The 22,295-nt window shown below is 43.2% G+C and overlaps 1 protein-coding gene across 3 annotated transcripts; it reads right to left on the reverse strand.

Annotated features, from left to right (window-relative positions):
* Positions 1-693: 693 nt before the first annotated feature.
* On the reverse strand, positions 694-7,601 carry ZNF772 (zinc finger protein 772). Of its 3 annotated transcripts, none has more exons than XM_030942541.1 (5): positions 7,321-7,601; positions 6,430-6,720; positions 5,712-5,838; positions 5,076-5,198; positions 694-4,431 (listed from the first exon to the last, which is right to left on the reverse strand). In XM_030942541.1, exons 3-5 carry the CDS (start codon positions 5,743-5,745, stop codon positions 3,284-3,286), a joined length of 1,305 nt encoding a protein of 434 aa, XP_030798401.1. In that variant the 5' UTR covers positions 5,746-5,838; positions 6,430-6,720; positions 7,321-7,601; the 3' UTR covers positions 694-3,283. The 3 variants fall into 3 exon arrangements, with proteins under 3 accessions (XP_030798401.1, XP_030798399.1, XP_030798400.1); XM_030942539.1 differs by having other exon boundaries at positions 6,682-6,720; positions 7,321-7,592; XM_030942540.1 differs by lacking the exon at positions 5,076-5,198 and having other exon boundaries at positions 3,049-4,431; positions 6,682-6,720; positions 7,321-7,592.
* Between the last annotated feature and the right edge of the window lie 14,694 nt (positions 7,602-22,295).

Genomic DNA, 22,295 nt, shown 5'->3' on the forward strand with positions numbered 1-22,295 from the left:
AGAAATTAACATACATTTAAAAAGAGCCATGTGTGAAGAAGAATTTTTTTAACTGGAAAACATCCTAAACTCAACTAAAATGAAACCACATTGGCCGGGCACAATGGTTCAAGCCTGTAATCCCAGCACTTTGGGAGGCCAAGGCAGGTGGATCACGGGGTCAGGAGATCGAGACCACCCTGGCTAACACAGTGAAACCCCGTCTCTACTAAAAATACAAAAAATTAGCCGGGCATGGTGGTAGGCGCCTGTAGTCCCAGCTACTTGGGAGGCTGAGGCAGGAGAATGGCATGAACCTGGGAGGAGGAGCTTGCAGTGAGCCGAGATTGCGCCACTGCACTCCAGCCTGGGTGAGAGAGTGAGACATTGTCCCCCCCGCCAAAAAAAGAAAAAAAAAAAAAATGAAACCACATCAAGCTTGATGGGAGGTAATTAAAGCAGTTCTTAGATAGCTTTTTAACATGAACATTTTCCCCCCATATTAGGGGAAAAAAACCCAAAGGTTTGAAACGAAGGACCTCAGCTTCCATGTCAAAAAGTAGCAAAAGAAATGAAACCCAATAAAAGCAGACGGCATTAGTAAAAGTCAAAATGGGAAAAAAAAAAAAAATCCCAAAATATCAGAAAATAGAAAATTCAATAATACCAAGTACTTTAAAGATCAATAAAACTGTAAAATTGATAAATCTCTACCCAAACCAATCAAGGTTAAAAGAAAAATACAGACATTACCAGTATCAGGAATAGAAGAGGTGGCACCACTACAAATTCTACAAGTACGAAAATAATATTTTGAAAAATTTGAGTACTTAAATGAAACAGACAAACTCCGTGAAAGACACAAACCATCAAAGCTCACTCTAGAGATGGATGGATGGAGAGACAGATGGACAGACAGACATGTATATATAACTAATATAGCCCTCCATCTACCATGGAAATCAAACTTGTAGTTAGATGCTGTCCTACAAAACACACTTCAGGCCCAGAGAGACAGAGACAACACACACACATAGATAGACGGATGTATATATAACTTGTACAGCCCTCTGTCTACCACGGAAGTCAAACTTGTAGTTAGAAACTTTCCTACAAAACAAACTCGAGGCCCAGACAGCTTCCTTGGTGAATTCTACCAAACATTTAAGGAAGAAATGATACCAATTATTCACAAACTCTTCCAGAGAGTTGAAGAGCAGGAATACTTCCCAACTTACTCTATAAAAAGCTGGCATTATGCTGATACCAAAGCCAAACCTGGGCAAGATATAAAATTAGAAAGAAAAAAAAGCAAGCAAGTAAGCAGGAAAGAAAATCAGAGACAAATATCACTCATGAACATTGGTGCAAAACTTGTTACAAAAACAAAAACAAAAACAAAATAGCAAATCAAATTCAACAATATACTCAATGACTAACACATCAGGACCAAATGGGAATTATTCCAGAAATACAAGGTTGGCTTAACATTTAAAAAAATTAGTCAATGTAATTCACATTAAACAACTAAAACAGAAAAAGAAAAAAACCACTAGGATTATGGTCACCAGAGTCCAAGAAAATGCCCTACAAATCCCTATTTTCACCTTTGTGTAGTTCTCTTCCACTTTTAACCAGGATTAGCTAGGGTTACTTATGAAATATAGCAGAAATAATGGCTCATCACTTTCAGTTTAAGGTAATGACAGATACTGTGGCTTTGTTCTTGTGTGAGTTCTCTCCTGCATCACTTGCTTTGGAACTACTTCTCTACAATGGAATACTCTTAGCAAAGTACAAATGAAAAGAAATGAACTATGAAACACATAACACCACCATGAACCATAATTCAGAGTTTAAGAAGCCAAAAACATTAAAATACATATTAAATTACTGTATCTATGTAGGAAATACAAACCAATCTACAGTGACAAAAGATCAGTGGTTGCCTGGGGATGGGTAAAGGAAAGGGAGAAAATATAAAAGGAATCAGGAAACTTTTGGTTTGAGAAGTGCCAACGTGTATCACAACTTATCAAATGGTACACTATAAATACATGCAGTTTATTGCAAAAATGTTTACACTGACTTCTGGACAGTAACCTTGGCCATAAGAGACACAGGTATGGGAGTATTTCTGTAAACCCTCATAATGGAGCCAAAGTAATGGAAACACATGTGGATGCACCTTTAGAAGGGTCATATTCCGTATAGTTTGCTGCAGTTTTCTCATTCCCTTATTAATCTGGGTCTCTGCACCAACTATGATTCCTACCTGGGCCTTCTGGAGGACAGCCAGCATCAACTGCTTACTGAAAAAGACTTCAGAGATCTTGACATGTCCCATGAGTTCAAATTCTCCTCAAGAAGCCTTGGGAATATGAAGTATCCTCTGGGAACAAGGGACCTAATTCATGTTGCTCCCAGACGCACTAGAGATTATTACAACAAATGCCCACTGCTTAGGGTGACCTCAGTTACACAAAAAATCTTAACATATAGACCAAAAGATTAGGGCTGCAAAGACTAGCATTCTTTCCTAGGAGAGCTTAAGCAGTCAAGTAACTTAGCTTGACACTAGAATAAGAGCTAGTCTTTGCCATTCTACTATCACCTCAGAGATACAGTTGGAGCTCTCACAAAAGCTGTTCATCCCTTCATACTGGCTTAGCCCAATTCTGTTCTCAACCCAACCCACAAAGCGAACAGAATCCCCAAGATTTAAGATAGTCTAAAAATTAAGGCATTTGTTGGAAAACCAGAATATGAGGCAGCCAATTTCAGTTTAGATGTCTTGGAGGCTGGAAAAATCCATCACAAGTGCCATGTGAGATCAACTATATCCATGAAGGGAAACCCCTGCCAGTGGTCAGAACAAAGCTCCCATCTTTCTGGCTAAAACTGGGTCATGCTCATGCTTAAACCAGTTGTGGGGCAGAAAAAAGTGAGAATCTTTCATGGCCTCAGGCTACTGATGATTCCCTCCAGGAAAGGGAGAAGTAGAGGTCTTTTGAAGCACATTGGGGTTACTTTTGCACAATGCAGGACTCTTCCAGCACAAAGACAGATGGCTTCTATCAGAGGCACTGCCTTGACAACATTCCAGCAAGGGTCTAGAAAATTCAGCATACCTCCAGAAGGCTTCCCATATAGCTGGTACTCAGAAGAACCTCCTCAGGGTGAGTGTTTGAGTGTATCAAGTTCTACTTCTGGCTGTTGGCTACACATAAAGGCTACTCTTGGAGCTTCTCTCTGGTGTCATTTATTATGTTGAACAAGGAAATGGAATCATCTATCTCCCATCCTAAGGCCTTTCTCCACTGTGAATTTTCCAGTGGCGGATGAGGGAAGCCCTCTGCCTGAAGGCCTTCCCACATTCACTGCACTTATATGGCCTTTCTCCAGTGTGAATTCTATGATGCTGAACAAGTACATGTTTGTGGCTAAAGGCTTTTCCACACTCACTGCACACATAAGGCTTTTCACCATTATGAACTCTTTGATGTGCAATAAGGTCAGAGCTTTGGCTAAAGAATTTCCCACATGCAATGCACTCATAAGGCCTTGCTCCAGTATGAACACTCCAATGTTTAATGAGTCTGTATTTGTGACCAAAGTATTTTCCACATTCACTGCACTCATACGGCCTTTCTCCAGTATGGATACTCTCATGCTGAACAAGTGTAGATTTGTGGCTATAGGCTTTCCCACATTCACTGCACTTGTAAGGCCTTGCTCCAGTGTGTACTCTTTGATGTACAATAAGGTTAGAACTATGATTAAAAACTTTCCCACATATGCCACACTCATAAGGCATTTCTCCAGTGTGGATTCTCTGGTGCTGAGCAAGTATGGGTTTGCGGCTAAAGGTTTTCCCACATTCACCACACTCATAAGGCCTTTCTCCAGTGTGGACTCTCTGGTGTTGAACGAGTGAGTCTTTGCGGCTGAAGGTTTTCCCACATTCGCTGCATTTGTAATGCCTTTTTCCACAGTGAGAGGCCTCCTCGCACTTGGTGTTGCTGTGTGGCTTCCACTCATTGTGAGGGGCATGGTGCTGGAAAATGCTTGAGCTGGCTAGGAAGTCCTTACAAGCCTCCCCTGTCACAAAAGACATCTCTGATGATTGGACAGTGCAGTTGTTCACAAGAAAGGCCCTGCTCTTATCCCTTCTAAAGGGTTCCTCTCCACTGTGCTGCTTCTGGTGCTGGTGAAGGTTTGCACTGAACCAGAACTGTTTCCCACACAGCACACACATGTACGGTTTCTGCCCTGGGTGTGTTTCCTGGTACTCAGCCAAGTGCAAAATGTCTTTTAAGACCAGGCCACATGTCCCACAGGGGTAAGCCTTCTGAGTAGAAGGACCTCCCTTGGGAATCCTGATCTGTGACATTCCTATAGAAAAGCTCTGCTCAAAAGGTATCTCTTCATCCTCCATTCCATGCCAACAACCTGAAAGCAGAGAAATGCTGGTGAAGTACAAATTGACACAGGTGGAAGAGGGGAAGCCTCACTACAAATATGCGTCTAACACAACTAAGACCAAAGTCATAGGACTGTTGTTAGGACAAGGGTCCAAACTCAAGTTCAGCAAATGTATATTATACAGTAGTTGGCATCTAAATGTCATAGAATGGAGAAGGCCTCAACTGGGAGAGGACAAAGATGTGGAGTACAGCACAAAAAAGAGGCGGGTCTCAGAGTCATTCACAATCAGATTTTCTTGGCTGCTGGGGACAGGTGAGAGTGGTGCAGAAGGTTATGGTCCACACCAAAGAAAATCAAATTGCTACTCAGTAGTTGGTGTTTAAGGACTATTTGGGCTACATATCTCACGAAACACTTAAGTACAGGCCAATGTTGGAAGGCACTGTAGAACAAGCCATGGAGAGGAACAGGTGAGACATGGAGGCAGTGGTATGGAACATCCAGAGGTCAAAGGCCAGAGTGTGAAAGGCAAGTGTATAAATGAGAAAGTAGATAAAAGTGAAGTACGGCCCAGTGGCCTTAGCATGAATACAACTGTAGACACAAAGAGGCCATGGAACAATATGAACCCAGCCCTGATATCACACTTTTCCCCAGTTCCCACTCACCAGGGCCACTCCCACCTGGAGTCTCTGTGGCAACAGGTAGGGTCATGTCCACCCAGTCAGGTACCCAGGGCTCACTACCCATCACCAGTGAGGCAACTACATGGGACATGAAAGATGTATGTCCTAAGGGAAAGACAGAACAGCACTGGTCTGGGTAACCTAAATAGAAAACTAAACATTATTAAAATAATCTCAGAGAAGAGTCTTGCAGGAATAGCGCAGTGGTCCTAGCAAGTAGCGACCATAATGGTCCCTACAATTCCTGGCATAGGCAGGCCACAGGAAATCTCAGCTAAAGGAAGAGTGCAGAGTCCCAGGCACAGAGGTGTCATGGATACAGACAGAGGAATTCAGACAGGGAAAGGACAAGATGGATATGACCCACTGGGCTGACAATACAATGCATAACTCCTGAATCCATCCTTGCAAGGCTCTGAGACAGCAAGTGCTGGGAATGCTCAGAAGGAGGAGGTAGGAGTGCACACAGCCCAAGCCCAGCACTCACATAACCTACTCCAGGAACTAAGAAATGAGGCAGTGTCCATGGCTCTGATGTAGGAAGGACAAGGGTGCCCTGAAAAAAAGGGGAAGAACAGGGCCCAGTCCAAGTCACTGGGGTGGATGTGACGGCCTTACCCAGAGAGGCCATAAGTGCAAAGTTCTCCAGCATCACATCACGGTACAGGAGCCTCTGAGCCTCATCAAGGAGCACCCACTCCTCCTGGGAGAAGTACACGAACACGTCCTCAAAGTTCACCTGCCCCTGCCACAATTGGGAGAGCCAAGTCCATGAGCAGCATCTCTCCCAAGAACCCCCATCCATGCCCCCACACATCTCCCTCCTGTATACCCTCCTACCTAACTTCTCAAGAAATATCAGGACCAGGTGTCATTGGTGTCTTCTCTCTCCTCATGGTCCCAATGATCACTCTGTCTACCCACAGCAACCACAGGCAGGTGAAGAAGCTGTCACCCTCTAAGCTCTGTGCCTAGCATACAAGGCCTCACCCTTCTGTAAGCAAATTCCTCTGGAGTCACTAACATCATGCTTACCAGACAACCAAAGATGGGCTTGCCTTTCTCCTTTAAGCCCAGAGGTCATCAGTCTACACTTCTTTCCATATGTACATCACTCTTTGGATCACAGTTATCTCACAACTCTGGCTCTCCACCATCATTTTCCTGGCTCACTAAATGCACTACCACTGTGAAATGAATATTCTCTTTTAACTCCCAGTCTACATAATTAATCATCTGTAAGCCATTTCAGGATGATTCCCGCCCCCTTGCTCTTGGTTCCCACCAGACATGACAGAGACCTGCAATTTCTTGAAAACTCCCATCTCAGTCTCACCTCTAAGTATTTGCACAGGCTGGTTCCTGTGCCTGGAACAACCTTCCAACCTTATTCCAATGGTTGGCAGAAATGGAAACCCCTCCATAAAACCCCTGGCCCGGAGTCAGGACCCTGGGCTTGGGGCTTCTCCAGAGTCCTCAGACCCAAGAAACTGGAGAGTAGCAGGAGAGTGTTCTATATAACACCACAATGCTGGACAGCGTGTTGGGTGGGGGTGGATCGGTGAGAGCATGGACATTCTCCCCTCACCTGTATAGGGTCCATAATTACTTCTGAGTTCATGGGAACCTGTGGGGAAGAGGGAGACTGTGAGAGCCAAGCAATCTTGAGGGAACCCCAACGGCTCAACCCCATCCCATATTCCTACCCTGTTACAATGTGCCTGGGAGTTGAATGCCCTCTGTGCCTCCGTCTTTAAGGATGCCTCTTAACTGTGTTACCTCGGAACAGTGCTCATTATCTGCCCCCATGGCCAACAAGAGTCTGCCCTCCATGAGCAGTCGATGGAATACTTTTTAAACCCTCGAATTCTGGCTCTCCTCTGTTCAGAACCTTCCATGGCTCCCATCACCCTCAGAACAGAGACCCAGCTGCTCAGGATGATATTCCAGGTGTGATCACTTATAAAGCACTCTGATCCTTTCAGACACCAAAGGCCCAGTTTGCCCCAATGCTCCAGCTGTGAACCATCTCTGACCCTTTGCATACACTGGTCTCTCTGCCTGGAACGTCCTTCGACTCCTGCTGTCAAAATGGGTCCCAAACACGAGCGCCCCCACTGTTCTAGATTCAGGGGCCTGAGCTGCAGTAACCCGAGGAGCGGTTCATTCGAAGCTTTAGGAGTCAGAGATGGGGGTCAGCGCACAGACTCGCAGACGCAGCACCCACCTGTGCCGGGCCCATCGGCTCAGCCGCCGCCATCAGGCCTGTGGACTACGGAAGGGTGGCGACAAGTGCAGGAACCTGGGATCAGCCGTCCAGGGCCCAGCCCAGCGGTTAGGTCACTCGGGCAGCGTCACTGTCGAGTCTCAGGCCCACCTCTCTTTAGAGAAGAAGACACTCTCTCACGCTTTCCCTTTTCTGTCACCTCAGGTCTGACATTGCGTTCGGAGACTAAACCAGTGGATTAATGGAAAAGCAAACAAAATGTCCACCCGAGGATGGTAGAGGAAGTCCCGCCCTGAAGTTTTCCTCACCAACGGAAACGCCTATTTCCTGGGCTTTCATTGGCCCAGAGCCGCCACGTTTTCTGGGTAATGTAGTTCCCACGGCACCAATACTAGTAAGCGGCGTCTCGCGTCACTTCCGGGTCAAAAGCCCAGAAAAGACCGCCAGGGGATCCTGGAAATGGTGTCCCCCGTCTCCAAGGCCCAGACGGAGCTTAGCATCCTCTTGAAGGCGCCATATCTGTATTTCTGGTGAACGTAGTCTGTGACATCAAAGAAATGTTTAGAGACATGATTTCAGGCTTCCTTGTGCAGAGAATGCTCATCAAAAAATAAAATGGACACACCATACACTAACGTCACCCAGATTTCTATAGCTGGAAGTTAACAAATATTGTTTTCAAATGCGTGTAGCCTGAAGCTCCAGAGTTAGTTTGGCGAGCCTCAGCATTTTCTGTCAGGCACAAGGAAGAAAAGACTCCAGACACCACCACGATGTGGAACATGGAGTGGGGATGTTAGGTGGCCTTGAAGTAAGTGAATAATGCTTCTGTCTCTGGTTACCTCAGGGAATATTTCTCCTGCTTATACAGCAGTGATTGTGTCAAACCCAACAAGTGATACTCTTGTTCAAGATAGTATGTCATACTCCATATACAGAGAGGTATTCAATATTTTAAGTGTTTTACAAGTATCTGAAAAGACAGAATTCATCAAATGTCATATGGCAATGAAAAAGGCAAGAAGAACACTTTCTGTAAAGAAGAAATAACCACCAAACTAGATTTCTATACACAACACAATGTCTTTTATGAAAGTGTGATATAAAACTATTTGAAACCAGAAACAATAAATGTAATGGAAATACATTTACACAGAAAATAATTTTTAAAATAATACTCAAGGTCAAAGAAGGTTGATCCCAGGTGAAAAGTCTGCAATGAGAGAAGAAATGAAGATGAAAAGAAGTGCATCTTTTGATTAAAATAACAGCTTATTACAGTGTAAAACATGAGTAGATCTACTTATAGAGTTAGAATGATGGAATTCCCATATGTAACCTCAACTACATATAAATTGAAAGGAGGCCTGTTGCTCAAAGTTTTAAATCTTTTATATTTCCAAGTGAAAAGTAAATGTATTTACAATCCTGTATGGCACTCTAATGTTAAACGTAAGTCATTTTTAGCTTTAATACGATAAATAGAGTCAGCATATATACTTTTCAAACTAGAAGAGGAAAAGTGTGGAATATAAATAAATAATCAATAGAAAGGTAAAATAATAGTAAAATAAATGGAATAAGTGAGACAAAAAAAAAGCACAATGTAGGATATATTTAAACTGTCAACCTAAATAACAGAGATTCTTCAAAGATGTTGAGTTCCTTCAGGGACGCACAGGGGATTTGCAAATCCAAGATATGCAGGCTAGGGGGACTACAGGCATATCCAGAGAGCTTGAAACAAGGAGAATCTTTCAAAGGCAAAAGGGAAAAGTACACATAATTTGTTTTGAGACAAAAAGAACATTGATCACAGATGTTTATGGCGGAGGTTAACACTAGTTCATTAGTGGAGACAATTTGTCAGGCAAGTGTTCTACTACATCCAGAGTTGTCCTTGTAACTCCTGTAGCAAGCTGCGGTTTGAGAAGTTCTTGTCAAAAGTTCTTTTAATGGGAATATGTGCATTAAGAGCCCTCAGAGACTTGGCAATAGCTCTTTGCTTGCTCTGCCGCCCAGGCTGGAGTGCAGTGGCCGGCTCTCAGCTCACTGCAAGCTCCGCCTCCCGGGTTCACACTATTCTCCTGTCTCAGCCTCCCGAGTAGCTGGGACTACAGGCGCCCGCCTCATCGCCCGGCTAGTTTTTTGTATTTTTTAGTAGAGACGGGGTTTCACCGTATTAGCCAGGATGGTCTCGATCTCCTGACCTCATGATCCGCCCGTCTCGGCCTCCCAAAGTGCTGGGATTACAGGCTTGAGCCACCGCGCCCGGCCGGCAATAGCTCTTAAGAGTGTGTGTTTGAGTGCCCTTTTTTTTCCAGCCTCCTGGCTTTATTTTTTTCACACAAGTTACTCATTTTGATTTTGACAACTTTCGCAAAACCTAAATGACTATGCAATAAATACTCAAATAAGCAGTTAGTAATTTTTGATGGACCAAAACACACTTCATGAGGTATTCTCTTTTCTTCAGTGAATTTACACAGAATTTGAATTGTGATTGAAAGCACATCTAACATTCCCAGACTCTCTACTCTGTCAGTAAGAAAAGAATCATGCTGTAGTTAGGAATGTCCAGAATTTGCTTTAGAGAAACCAAGATCTATGCTTGAAGGTTACCAGGCCCTTGACTCACCCAGCGGGGCTGCGATGTCATCAGGGAACTGCACACCATCAGCATCTTCTGGTTAGTCATACAGGGGTTGGATAAGGATAACAATAATTTACATTTAATAATGTCTATATCCTAGACATTACCTCAGACCTTTCATAAACACTGTGCACTTTCGCCCTGTGAAGTGGATTTGTCACCTAGATTAATATAAGGAAACTGAGGCTTCATGGGTCTATAATTTGTCTTCAGTTGTGGCCGTTAAGTGATAGTTGGGAATGGAGTCCAAGGAGCCATGACTAATTGCCCAACAAGGCCTCCTACCCTAGGTCATCTATCTGGGTAGGTTCAGAGCCCTTTCTATGTTAGACAAACAAGGCTATGAAAAATTCAATGTCCCAGGCAGCTGACATGAGGACAAGAATGTGTCTTGCCTTTTCTTTGCCACAGGAACATGAACCTTCAGCTTCATTTATTCCCTAAATGTGAGTTCCTTGGATGCCAATCAAGAATCAAAACAGGAAAAGTCCTGCTGGCCCACAAATACAGAGGGTTTGATAGGTGAAATGGTATTGCCTGAGCTTCACCATACCATCCCAACCACCCACATATCCTGTCACCTCTGCCTCCTAATATGTCCCAGGTCATCTTCTTCTCAACACCTCCAATTTCACGCCCTTGGGCCAATCTGCCAACATTCCTGAACTACACAACACCTTCTGCCTTGTATCCTACATCAGTTTTTTCTCTACTTCAGTTCGTTCTCCACATACCACGCAGAAGATGACTTCAACACAAATCAGGTTCTATTTGGGAGAATCAGAAGCATGTTGGTGGCTAGAGGGGGAAGGGCTTCCCTCCAAACTTTAGTGTTATAACATGGTTTAGGGTTATAACATGTCCTGCATTTTCAGTGGTCCCACCAGGAGTTTCTATGTTGTCTTGTTTGTCAGACTTATTGCTACTGTCCAGCTCCTAGGATTTCTTCCTCAGCAGAGGACTCCTGTAATGCCCCTGACTCAATTCATGTTCTCTTTCTCCTCTCTCCTTTACAGCAAGAACTGAAATCATTTCTTTGCAAACCAAGGGCAGCGAACAGGAGATTCACAACCACGTTATCGATTTGGTGCTGCCCTTCACACTTCATGGAACATGGAAGCTCAGTGAGGGTCTGCGTCCACTGCCCAGCAGAGGGAACATAGCCATGTGTCATTTATGTGAGAGTGCAATCTTGGTACATTTAAAGTAACTGTGTAATCCAATATGCAGATGGACGGTGTTCAATTAGGAATTCTCAAAATTTTTCAAAAAACAATTCTCAAATAAAAATCTAATGTAATTCCTATTCCATTTAAAGTCAATGATTTTGTTTTCCTGTGCTTTGAAACTAGAATATCCTTGTTGTATCAATCCCAAGATGGAAGCCAAGCTAAAAAACAAAAGGAGCAGGACTTCACAGAAGCCCTAAGGCTCAATGAAGAATAGGCCATTGCACATTGCACAGTCTTTTTAAAAAACAATAATTGTGCTGCTATCCACACATCCTTGTGAGTCATTTCTCATCAGACATATATTCTAAGCCATATGCAATACATACAGCTCTAAATTCTAGTAATCATCCTGACAGAATTCTAATGAAGGAGGTGGATGAGCATTTACTAGAATCAAATGAATGCAAACTGAAAAATAGGCAAAACTATGTTAGATGATGCAATGTAAAAAATCAGAAATGCCACAAATTAGACCTCCTTGGTGGGTGAATGACTTACAGCAGGGGTTACAGAAATGCTGGTATGGCCAGGTGCACTGACTCACACCTGTAATCCCAGTACTTTGGGAGGCCTGGGCAGGCAGATCATGAGGTCAGGAGATGGAGACCATCCTGGGCAACATGGTGAAACCCTGTCTCTACTAAAAATACAAAAAATTAGCTGGGCATAGTGGTGCATGCCTGTAGTCCCAGCTACTCGGGAGGCTGAGGCAGGGGAATCGCTTGAACCCAGGAGGCAGAGGTTGCAGTGAGCCGAGACTGCACCACTGCACTCCAGCCTGGTGACAGAGTGAGACTCTGTCTCAAAAAAGAAAAAAAAAAAAGAAAGAAAAAAAAGAAATGCTGGTATACTGACACTGTTCTTTTTTGATTGGTACACTGGTGTTAGAGATGTGTTGACTTTGGGAATATTCATTGAGCTGTACAACTACATGTTACTTTTTGTGAATGTCATTTGTAAACTAAAACGTACCAAAAGTTCATGCTAACAAACCTGAAGTGCCTATTCAATATTGTTATGCAGGCTGGATGTGGTGGCTCATGCCTGTAATCCCAGAACTTTGGAAGGCCTAGGCAGGTAGATGGCCTGAGCTCAGGAGTTCGAGACTAGCCTGGACAACATGGCAAAACCTGTCTGCACACACACAAAAAAAAGTAAAACTAGCCAGCCATGGTGGCTTGCACCTGTGGTCCTAGCTACTTGGGAGGCTGAGGTGGGAGATTCTTTGATCCTGGGAGGTGGAGATTGTGGTGAGCTAAGATGGCACCACTGCACTCCAGCCTGGGCAACAGAAGGAGACCCTATCTCCAATATGTGTGTGTGTATAATTCTCCAATGTAGAATAAATATACTATTCTCCAATGTGGAATAATAATTAATAATACTAATAATTCTTGGGCATTTACCTAATTGAAATAATAATTCTTGGGTATTTACCTGATTGAAATAAAAAAACTATCTTTAACAAAAATTCTTCCAGTGATCTGGTAGAAATGTAAGAAAAAAAATTCTTCAATCCCAAGGCAAATATACAGTGGTTTTTTTTTTTTTGAGGCGGAGTCTCGCTCTGTCGCCTGGACTGGAGTGCAGTGGCCAGATCTCAGCTCACTGCAAGCTCCGCCTCCCGGGTTTGCGTCATTCTCCTGCCTCAGCCTCCCGAGTAGCTGGGACTACAGGCGCCCGCCACCTCGCCCGGCTAGTTTTTGTATTTTTAGTAGAGATGGGGTTTCACCATGTTAGCCAGGATGGTCTCGATCTCCTGACCTTGTGATCCGCCCGTCTCGGCCTCCCAAAGTGCTGGGATTACAGGCTTGAGCCACCGCGCCCGGCCTACAGTGGTTTTATTATTAAAGTACAGTTTTGACAAATACATTTTTTTTTTTTTTTTTTTTTTTGAGACAGAGTCTTGCTCTGTCACCCAGGCTGGAGTGCAGTGGCCGGATCTCAGCTCACTGCAAGCTCCGCCTCCCGGGTTCACGCCATTCTCCTTCCTCAGGCTCCCAAGTAGCTGGGACTACAGGCGCCCGCCACCTCGCCCGGCTAGTTTTGTATTTTTTAGTAGAGACGGGGTTTCACCGTTTTAGCCAGGATGGTCTCGATCTCCTGACCTTGTGATCCGCCCGTCTCGGCCTCCCAAAGTGCTGGGATTACAGGCTTGAGCCACCGCGCCCGGCCAACAAACACATTCTTAACAGATGAGGTGTGTTAACTATGGTATATAGAGATGATGGAATACTACTCAGCAGTATAAAGAATAAAGTATTGCTACACAAAACAAGGGTGAATCACAAATGCAGGGGCCATTGAAAATAATACGCTGAGAATGGATAAGGCTCAAGGACCATATCTCTAGCTGGTTGCACTTTCCATGAACTTCAGTAGTCAAGGATACTATCTCTAGTTGAACCTTTAATGAACTCTACTAGGCGCCAAGAAGGCAGACAAAATAAGAAAGAACTTAGAGACAAGGAACTAAGCAGACGGTTATATCTGGGTGCAGAAAGTTTGTTTTGTACTATGTCATTTTTGCTGACGTGGGATTTGCGGGGTATAAATAAAGTGAGGCGGAGGCCCTAGGGGCGGCCGCCATGTTCTCTGTTTGTCTTTGTCTCTTGTGTCTGTGTCTGTTTATTCTCCTCTACCCCCGGCACGGGCCCCAAGAAGTGGCGCAGCGAGCAGGGTGCACAGGGTGCACAGGGTGCACAGGGTGCACAGGGTGAGTAGTTGGGGAACAAGAAGGGGAACCCCCTAGGAGCGGGTAAAACCCGGGAATTAATTATTAAGGGGAACCTTCTTAAGCTTTCATTATGGGGAATTCCAGTTCCTTGGCCTCGGAATATGTAAGATTATTACAAGGGCTTCTACTTTCTATTGGGTTTGATGTAAAAGAGAGAACTTTGCGGAAATTGTTTGCTCATGTGGAACAACATTGCTCTTGGTTTCAATATCAAACTGAAGTACAATTAAATAAGCGAGAGTGGCAACAGGTTGTTAAGACCCTTCGTCAAGCGCATTAGCGCGGTGATGTAATGTCAGCACCTTTGTGGGCCCTTTGTGCCTCTATTACTCAGGCTTTGGAGCTCTTAGAGACAGACTCGGAAAAGGGAGAAGGCGGGGATGTAGAGTCTTTGAAGTCTCCGATAGCCGCCTCCCCTCCTTTAGATAATTCTGTAACTGAAGGAGAAGGCCCTTTGTGTGATAATGTGTCTCATGGAAAGGAATCAGAGATTCAAAAGGAGCTGCAGCCGGTTGTTCAATTGTTGCAACAAATTTTACAATTGCAGTTATCTCCCCCCCAACCTTCTCCTCCACCCACTCCTGTTTTTACTTTTCCCGTGGTTCATTCACCCCCATCAGTACCTAAGGCGGAGGAGGAGGACAGTTTTCCCCCACCGCCACCGTCAGTGGAAATGCTGCCTCGTTCGGCCACAGTTTTTGCTGTTCCTGCTTCTACTGCCAAAGCTGTAATTAAGGTATTGGATTCTCAAGAGGATGAGGATCCTTTACAATTGTTCCCCATTATTAGGCAACCTTTTGGTCCTAATGACCAATTTCCTCAAGGGGGTATAAATGTACAGTATAATGTTCTTCAATTTAAGTTTCTTAAAGAAATGAAGGCAGCTATTGCTAATTATGGCCCTCAATCTCCTTTTGTTATGGGACTTTTAGATTCTTTCTCTTCTGAGAATTTGTTTTTGCCTCTTGATTGGGAGACTTTGGGGAAAGCTGCCTTGTCTTTTGTTAAGGTTTTGCAGAGTGCCAATAAACTTCATCTTGATTTTGTTGCTCGGCTCCAAGATGCTGTAATAAAGACTGTGGGTAACGGGGCAGCAGGCAAAATCCTGGTAGCCACACTAGCTTTTGAGAATGCTAATCAGGAATGTCAGAGGCTGTTGCGTCCTTTAAAAGCTGCTGGAAACTTACAAATAGAAGATTTCATTAGAGCCTGTGCAGGAGTGGGAGGGGCTGCCTACAACGCTCAGTTGTTTGCTGGAGCTTTATCTAAGGCATTCATGGGAAAAAAGGGAGTTTGCTTCCAATGTGCAAAGGCCGGTCATTTTAAAAAGGAGTGCCGTAAGTTCTCTAATAGGAGTGACTCCTCTAAAGTAGAATTTAAAAAGCTTCCTACTGAGCCCTGTCGTCGTTGTGGTAGAGGACGGCACTGGACTAATGAATGTCACTCTAAGGTGGATAAAAACGGTAACTCTCTCATTTCCAACTCGGGAAACTTGCAGAGGGGCCCTTCAGCTTGGGGCCCCAACAACAATACAAGCCCTTTTCAATTGCAATTTCCAGTCAGCTTGGGGGTCCAGCATCAGCAGACCAGTCAGCCAATGTTAACCCCCAATTTTCATTAGCTCAGCTTTTCTCTGCTACTTCCGGTAGCGCCGCTGCTGATGTGGCGATTTTACAGGCTGTTGAACTTACCCCAGAAATGGGAGTTGTTAAATTGGCTACAGGTGTTTTTGGGCCATTACCTCCACATACTGTTGGATTGCTTATAGGACGAAGTAGTAGCATTTTACAGGGTTTACAAGTTCATTTGGGTGTTATAGATTCTGATTATAAAGGGGAAATTCAAATTATGGCTCAGGCTCATAAACCTATATCCCTGAAAGAGGGGCAGCGAACTGCACAACTCCTTATACTACCCTATTTTCAGTTTCCTTCACGGAGGCAAGAAAGAACCGGAGGTTTTGGAAACACGGGTAAACATATTTTTTGGGAAACTTTAGTAACTCAACAAAAACCCTTGTTTCCCCTCAAAGTAGAGAGACACATTTTTCAGGGCTTGGTCGACACTGGAGCTGACGTTTCTATTATTGCCTCTGATCAATGGCCTTTGCAGTGGCCTAAACGGCCTGTTGCTGTTTCTCTTACAGGATTAGGTTCCGCCTCTGAGGTGTATCAAAGTTCTCAATCCTTAAATTGTCGAGGGCCGGATGGTCAAGTGGCCCAAGTTCAGTTTTATATTGTTCCAATTGCCCTAAATTTATGGGGGCGAGATTTATTGCAACAATTTGGAGCTTTTGTTTCTATTCCTCATGTCTCTAATTCTGCCAAGAATATGATGTTCCGCATGGGCTACAATCCTCTTGAAAAATCTTTAAACATGTAGCCACTGTTCAGCAGCCTCAAGCCCTTCCCTTGACATGGAAAACTAATATTCCTGTGTGGGCTGAGCAGTGGTCTTTAACACGTGAGAAGCTTAAGGCCTTGGAAAACTTGGTTCAGGAACAATTATCCTTAGGCCATATAGAGCCTAGTACTTCTCCATGGAATTCCCCTGTCTTCGTGTAAAATAAATAAATAAATAAAATAAATAAAATAAAATAAAATAAAATAAAATAAAAATAAAAAACAAAAAACAAATGGAAACTATTAACAGAACAAATGGAAACTATTAACAGATCTTCGTGCTATCAATGCATGTATTCAACCCATGGGATCCTTACAACCTGGCCTTTCTAACCCTTCTATGATTCCTCAAGATTGGTTGCTTATGGTTATTGATTTAAAAGATTGTTTTTTTTTTCTATTCCTTTGGATCAAAAAGATTGTGAACATTTTGCCTTCTCTGTCCCTGTTTTTAATAATTCTCAGCCACTTTCTCGATATCAATGGAAGGTTTTGCCTCAAGGTATGTTAAACAGCCCTACCTTGTGTCAAGAATTTGTCCATCGGGCTCTGGATCCTGTTTGAAAATGTCATCCTTCTGTTCTTTTATATCATTATATGGATGACATTCTTCTTGCTGCACCCACTAAAAAAGAGCAGCAAGATGCTTTTACATCCTTACAAACTCAACTCTCTTCATACTCACTTAATATTGCCCCAGAAAAAATTAAAATAGATTTTCCTATTCAATATTTAGGTTATACCTTGGGAGCGCAGAATATTCGGCCCCAAAAGATTCAAATTCGACGCGATCATCTAAAAACATTAAATGACTTTCAAAAGCTTTTAGGAGATATTAATTGGATGCGTCCTGTTTTGGGAATACCAACATATCAGTTACAACATCTTTTTTCTATTCTAGAAGGAGACAATCACTTGGACAGCTCACGTCATTTAACTCCTTTGGCTTTACAGGAACTCCAGCTGGTAGAGGAACAACTTCAAAAGGCTCGTCTACATTATATCCTTCCCAACGTTCCCCTTTCCTTTTGCTTATTTCATACTTTACATTCTCCTACAGGTATGATTCATCAAACAAATCGACCGTTAGAATGGATTTTTCTGTCCAACAAAACATCTAAACGCTTGACTACCTATATTGATCATTTAGCTGAATTGATCATCAAAGGACGGCATCGCTGTCAACAACTTTGGGGAGGAGACCCTTCTTTTATTATCTCTCAATTTACTCATAGTCAAATTACTTATCTTCTTGCTACTTCTGATTCTTGGCAAGTTGTTTGTGCCTCATTTGTCGGACAATTTTCTACCCAATATCCTAAGTCTCCAATTTTTTCATTCTTCAGACAGCATTCTGTGTTGCCTTTTTCACCCATATCCTTATTTCCTATTCAAGGCCCTACCTTTTTTACTGATGCTAGTAGCAATGGTAAAGCTGGATATTGGAGTGTTCATCAATCTCGAGTTACAGTTTACCCTTATCCCTCGGTGCAACAGGGAGAACTGTTTGCTATTCTCATGGTCTTACTTGATTTCCCTTCCACCGGTTGTAACATTGTTAGTGATTCTCAATACGCCGTCTATGTTACTTCTTATATTTCTCACGCCACTTTACCTCTTTGTGCTACTTCTTCTCTTCAAAAACTCTTTTCTTTATTGTCTTCTACTTTGGGCCGACGTCGAGCTCCTTTATTCATCACTCATCTTCGTTTCCATTCTCAACTTCCTGGACCGTTAGTTCATAGTAATGCTCACATTGATTTGCTTTTAATCAGCCACCTACAGGCTGCAGAACAAGAACATGCTCTACATCACACTAATAGTTCTAGCCTTCAACGATGATTTCCTTTAACTCATAAACAAGCTCGTTCTCTTATTCGAGCTTGTCCTTCTTGTGCTCCTTTGAGCATTCCATCTTTTCATCCTGGAGTTAATCCACGAGGTACTCAAGTTAATCAGATTTGGCAAATGGACGTCACACATGTCCCTTCTTTTGGACGATTAAACTCTGTTCATCATACCATTGATACTTTCTCTCATTTTCAATGGGCAACTCCTTTACCATCTGAAAAAGCTGATTCTGTTATTACTCACCTCTTAGCTTGTTTTACCATCATGGGCATTCCTCTAATACTTAAAACTGATAATGCCCCTGCTTATGTTTCTCGTAAATTATAAGTTTTCTTACAGCAATGCAATATTCAACATCTCACCAGTATCCCGGGCAACAGTCAAGGTCAAGCCGTCATTGAGCGCGCAAATTTAACCTTAAAAACTCAACTGCTAAAACAAAAAAGGGGGAAATGAGTCCCCCAGAAATCAGATTTTAAAGATTCTGTTTACCTTAAAGTTTTTGAATCAATGGAGACAATTGCAGGATTCCGCTGCCGTAACTCATCTTTCCTCACCTCCCTCGACGATAGTCCCCGTCGATAATTTAAAGGTTTGGTATCCTAATGAAGAAGGTAAGTATGCACAGGGACAAGTTCTAAAACAGGGACGGGGTTATGCTCTTATCCTTACAGGGAGCGGACCTGAGTGGTTTCCTACAAGGCGATTGAAACCCTGTTGAAAAGAAACTGGACTCAGCATGGATCTCTTCCTTTGTTGGATGTGTTTCAGCGGGGGACTTATTTCCCTTAGTGAGGCTTTGTATGAACATTGGACTCATATTCCCTTTCCACCCTTGTATCAGGGAGTTGCCTGGGGGGAGGCAGAAGTTAAGGTTTTCACCAATGACATTACTTGGATGCCGTCCCCCTATATGGACAAGGACAACATAGAACGGGAAACGGGAATAATAAACAGCACATACCAATTTGGAGTGGAAGGACTTCCGATTTGCATGGGAAATAGTCCTCATTGTTTCCGGAAATCGCATGAAGCTTGGGCTGTTCGCTATAATTATAGTCATGTGGCTGCCAATACTGTTATTATTGTAACTAGAGACTATCCCTAGTTCTTTACCTTTTTGTCCTATTCCAGAGGTTTCCCCTAATATTGAGGTATTGGAGTGGCAACATTGTCGGGGAATTAAGCCCCGGATTTTATTAGAATATAATGGGTTGCAAGTAATTGATTGGAGTGTGCATGGTGATTTTCAAACAAAATTTAGTCACATACCTTTGAGATGGCACCGGGTAAATAAAAGTATTGTTGCTGATGGCAATGAAACTTTAGTATGGCGTGAAGGAGGCTTGTCGCCACCTATGCCTCATCTTAGATACTCTTTACAAGTACAAAGTCATCTTTGGAAGTTATTAGCTGCAGGTGATGCCATTAGTACCTTTGTGGGAAATATGTCCCTTAATCTTTCTAACCCGAATAACCCCTTTCATATTCAATTACATCGGAATGTCTCCCGATATATTATTGCTTGTGTCCGAAAGCCTTACCTATTGTTAGCAGGACATTTAACATGGGATAATGATACGGGGATTGTTAAATCTAAAGATACGTCTACATTTTTGTCTTGCCTCAATCATTCTTGGTGGCGCAGTTTTACGGGGGATATTTATATCCTCGGGGCTCGTAAGGAAATTTGGTTACCTGTCAACTTTACGCGACCATGGGGGGCATCACCTCTTGAGACTTATATTTGGACTTCTCTTCAGCGGACCCGTCGTGCTCTTGGACTTATAATTGCCTTAGTGATGAGCCTTGTTGCCATTGCCTCCACTGCAGCTGTGGCAGGGCTCACGCTACATCAAAGCATACAAAATGCTGAATTTGTACAGCAATGGCATGAACAATCTCACCGATTGTGGCTGCAACAACGGAACATTGACTCCCAACTTGCTGAAAGATTGGACAACGTGGAACAAGCTTTGACATGGCTTGGAGATCAGCTCACTGTCCTCAGTACTCGAATAACATTGCAATGTGATTGGAACTCCACGCAATTTTGCGTAACACCTGTGTCTTTTAATGTTTCTCAGAATTGGACCGAAATCCGAAGACTATTAATAGGCCATAAAAATATTAGTTTGGACATCCAAGAACTCACTCGAAACATTTCTGTAGCGTTTCAACAACAATTACATGTATTGTCCGGAGCAGCTACCATGCAGGAGATGGGTCAACGCCTTGCTGCTCTTAATCCCTGGACTCAGGTGAAGACATGGATTTCTACAGTCTCTGGAAGTATATTGCTTTGGGCGCTTGGATTGAGTCTACTTCTCCTGATATTCCAATGCTCCCTCCGTCGCATCCAAAAACAAAAGAAAAACCAGGAATAAGTATGGGCTGCCTTTCTAAGATTGAGGCAAAACAAAAAAGGGGGAAATGCAGGGGCCATTGAAAATAATATGCTGAGAATAGATAAGGCTCAAGGACAGTATCTCTAGCTAGTTGCACTTTCCATGAACTTCAGTAGTCAAGGATACTATCTCTAGTTGAACTTTTAATGAACTCTAGTAGGTGCCAAGAAGGCAGACAAAATAAGAAAGAACTTAGAAACAAAGAACTAAGCAGTAGGTTATATCTGGGTGCAGAAAGTTTGTTTTGTATTATGTCATTTTTGCTGACGTGGGATTTGCGGGGTATAAATAAAGTGAGGCGGAGGCTCTAGGGGCGGCCGCCATGTTCTCTGTTTGTCTTTGTCTCTTGTGTCTGTGTCTGTTCATTCTCCACTACCCCCGGCACGGGCCCCAAGACACAAATGCATTACACTAAGTGAATGAGGCCAGACTGAAAAAGTTACATGCTGTTGGAGTCCATGTATGTAACCCTAGAAACGTATGTTCCTAGAACTCCAAGAAGACAGAAATCACATCCATGATCCTGGGGCCAGGAGTAGGAGAACAAATTAACCCCAAAGTGGCATGAAAGAGGAGGAGAGAGCTGCAAACTGACCACTGAATGCACAATCATGTCCAGTTTCTCACATCACTGCTTTCCACATGCCCTGGCCCAGCCACTGTGTCCTCCTTCCTGGTGCTGCAACTCACCAAGTTTTCTCCCATCACATCTCTTTGGCACTTGGTCTACCTTTTAACTGAATATTTTAAACTTGGTTCTTTCATAGCTGCCTCCTTCTCATTTTTTTTTTTTTTTTTTTTTTTTTTGGTGTCAACTCAATTATCACCTTCAAGAAAGCCACCCACATCCAACTCATCTGAATGGGCACTGTCCTCAGCCTTCAGTTTAAACATTTCCAACTCTGTCCTCAACGGCCATTCCCTCACATTCTCCCGTTCATATCCCCCATTATTTTCACCACTACTTAGAACAACTTCTGGCATTTGTTATTTATGTTTGTCTATTCTAGGTTCAGTTTCCAGATAGAATGTGGACTTGGCAAATTCTACAAAAACAGATCAATATTTTCAGGGCTTGACCTGGGAGGAGAGAGTGGTGTATTTGGGTGGTATGTGCAGAGGAAAAGACTTTTTCTTAGTATTTTTCAGTCATTTTTTGGTGAGTCAGTGTTCAGCAGAGCAAGGACATTCAGGTAAGTCTCAAAGATGTAGTATCTATGGAAGAGTAGATTATTGTAGTGGTTATGAATAGCTGTACTCTTGAGTAGTTGGTGATCCTGGCTCTTTGGTTCCACTGGAGCTTTGAAGAGTTTATAATCACTAAGCCAACATCTGTTGGGATGGTGTCTTTGAACATAAGACTGTGTTTGGGCAATAACAGGACATAGGGCTGCTTACCTGCTGTGGAGCAGAACTGCTCTTCTGAAATATTAGGCTTCTTCCTCCTTGAGGAAACGGTTATATTTTCCCATCCTGTGGCTTCATCTCCCTCCCTACTTTTCCTTATAAGGATAGTTCAGATGGGTTAGTCTGGGCTCTCTAGCTGAGGCGACCAGACTTCAAGTGTCTAAGGACCAGGTAGCCATCTACATGGAAGCCCAGAGTTTCCAGAGCTGCTGAGTGGTGACTCCTTCCATTAAGCTCTAACCTTGGGGATGGCAGGAGATGTCATCAAAATTTGTTTAGTTGGTT

The sequence above is a fragment of the Rhinopithecus roxellana genome, chromosome 12 (genome assembly GCF_007565055.1).
Source record: "Rhinopithecus roxellana isolate Shanxi Qingling chromosome 12, ASM756505v1, whole genome shotgun sequence".
NCBI lineage: Eukaryota > Metazoa > Chordata > Mammalia > Primates > Cercopithecidae > Rhinopithecus > Rhinopithecus roxellana.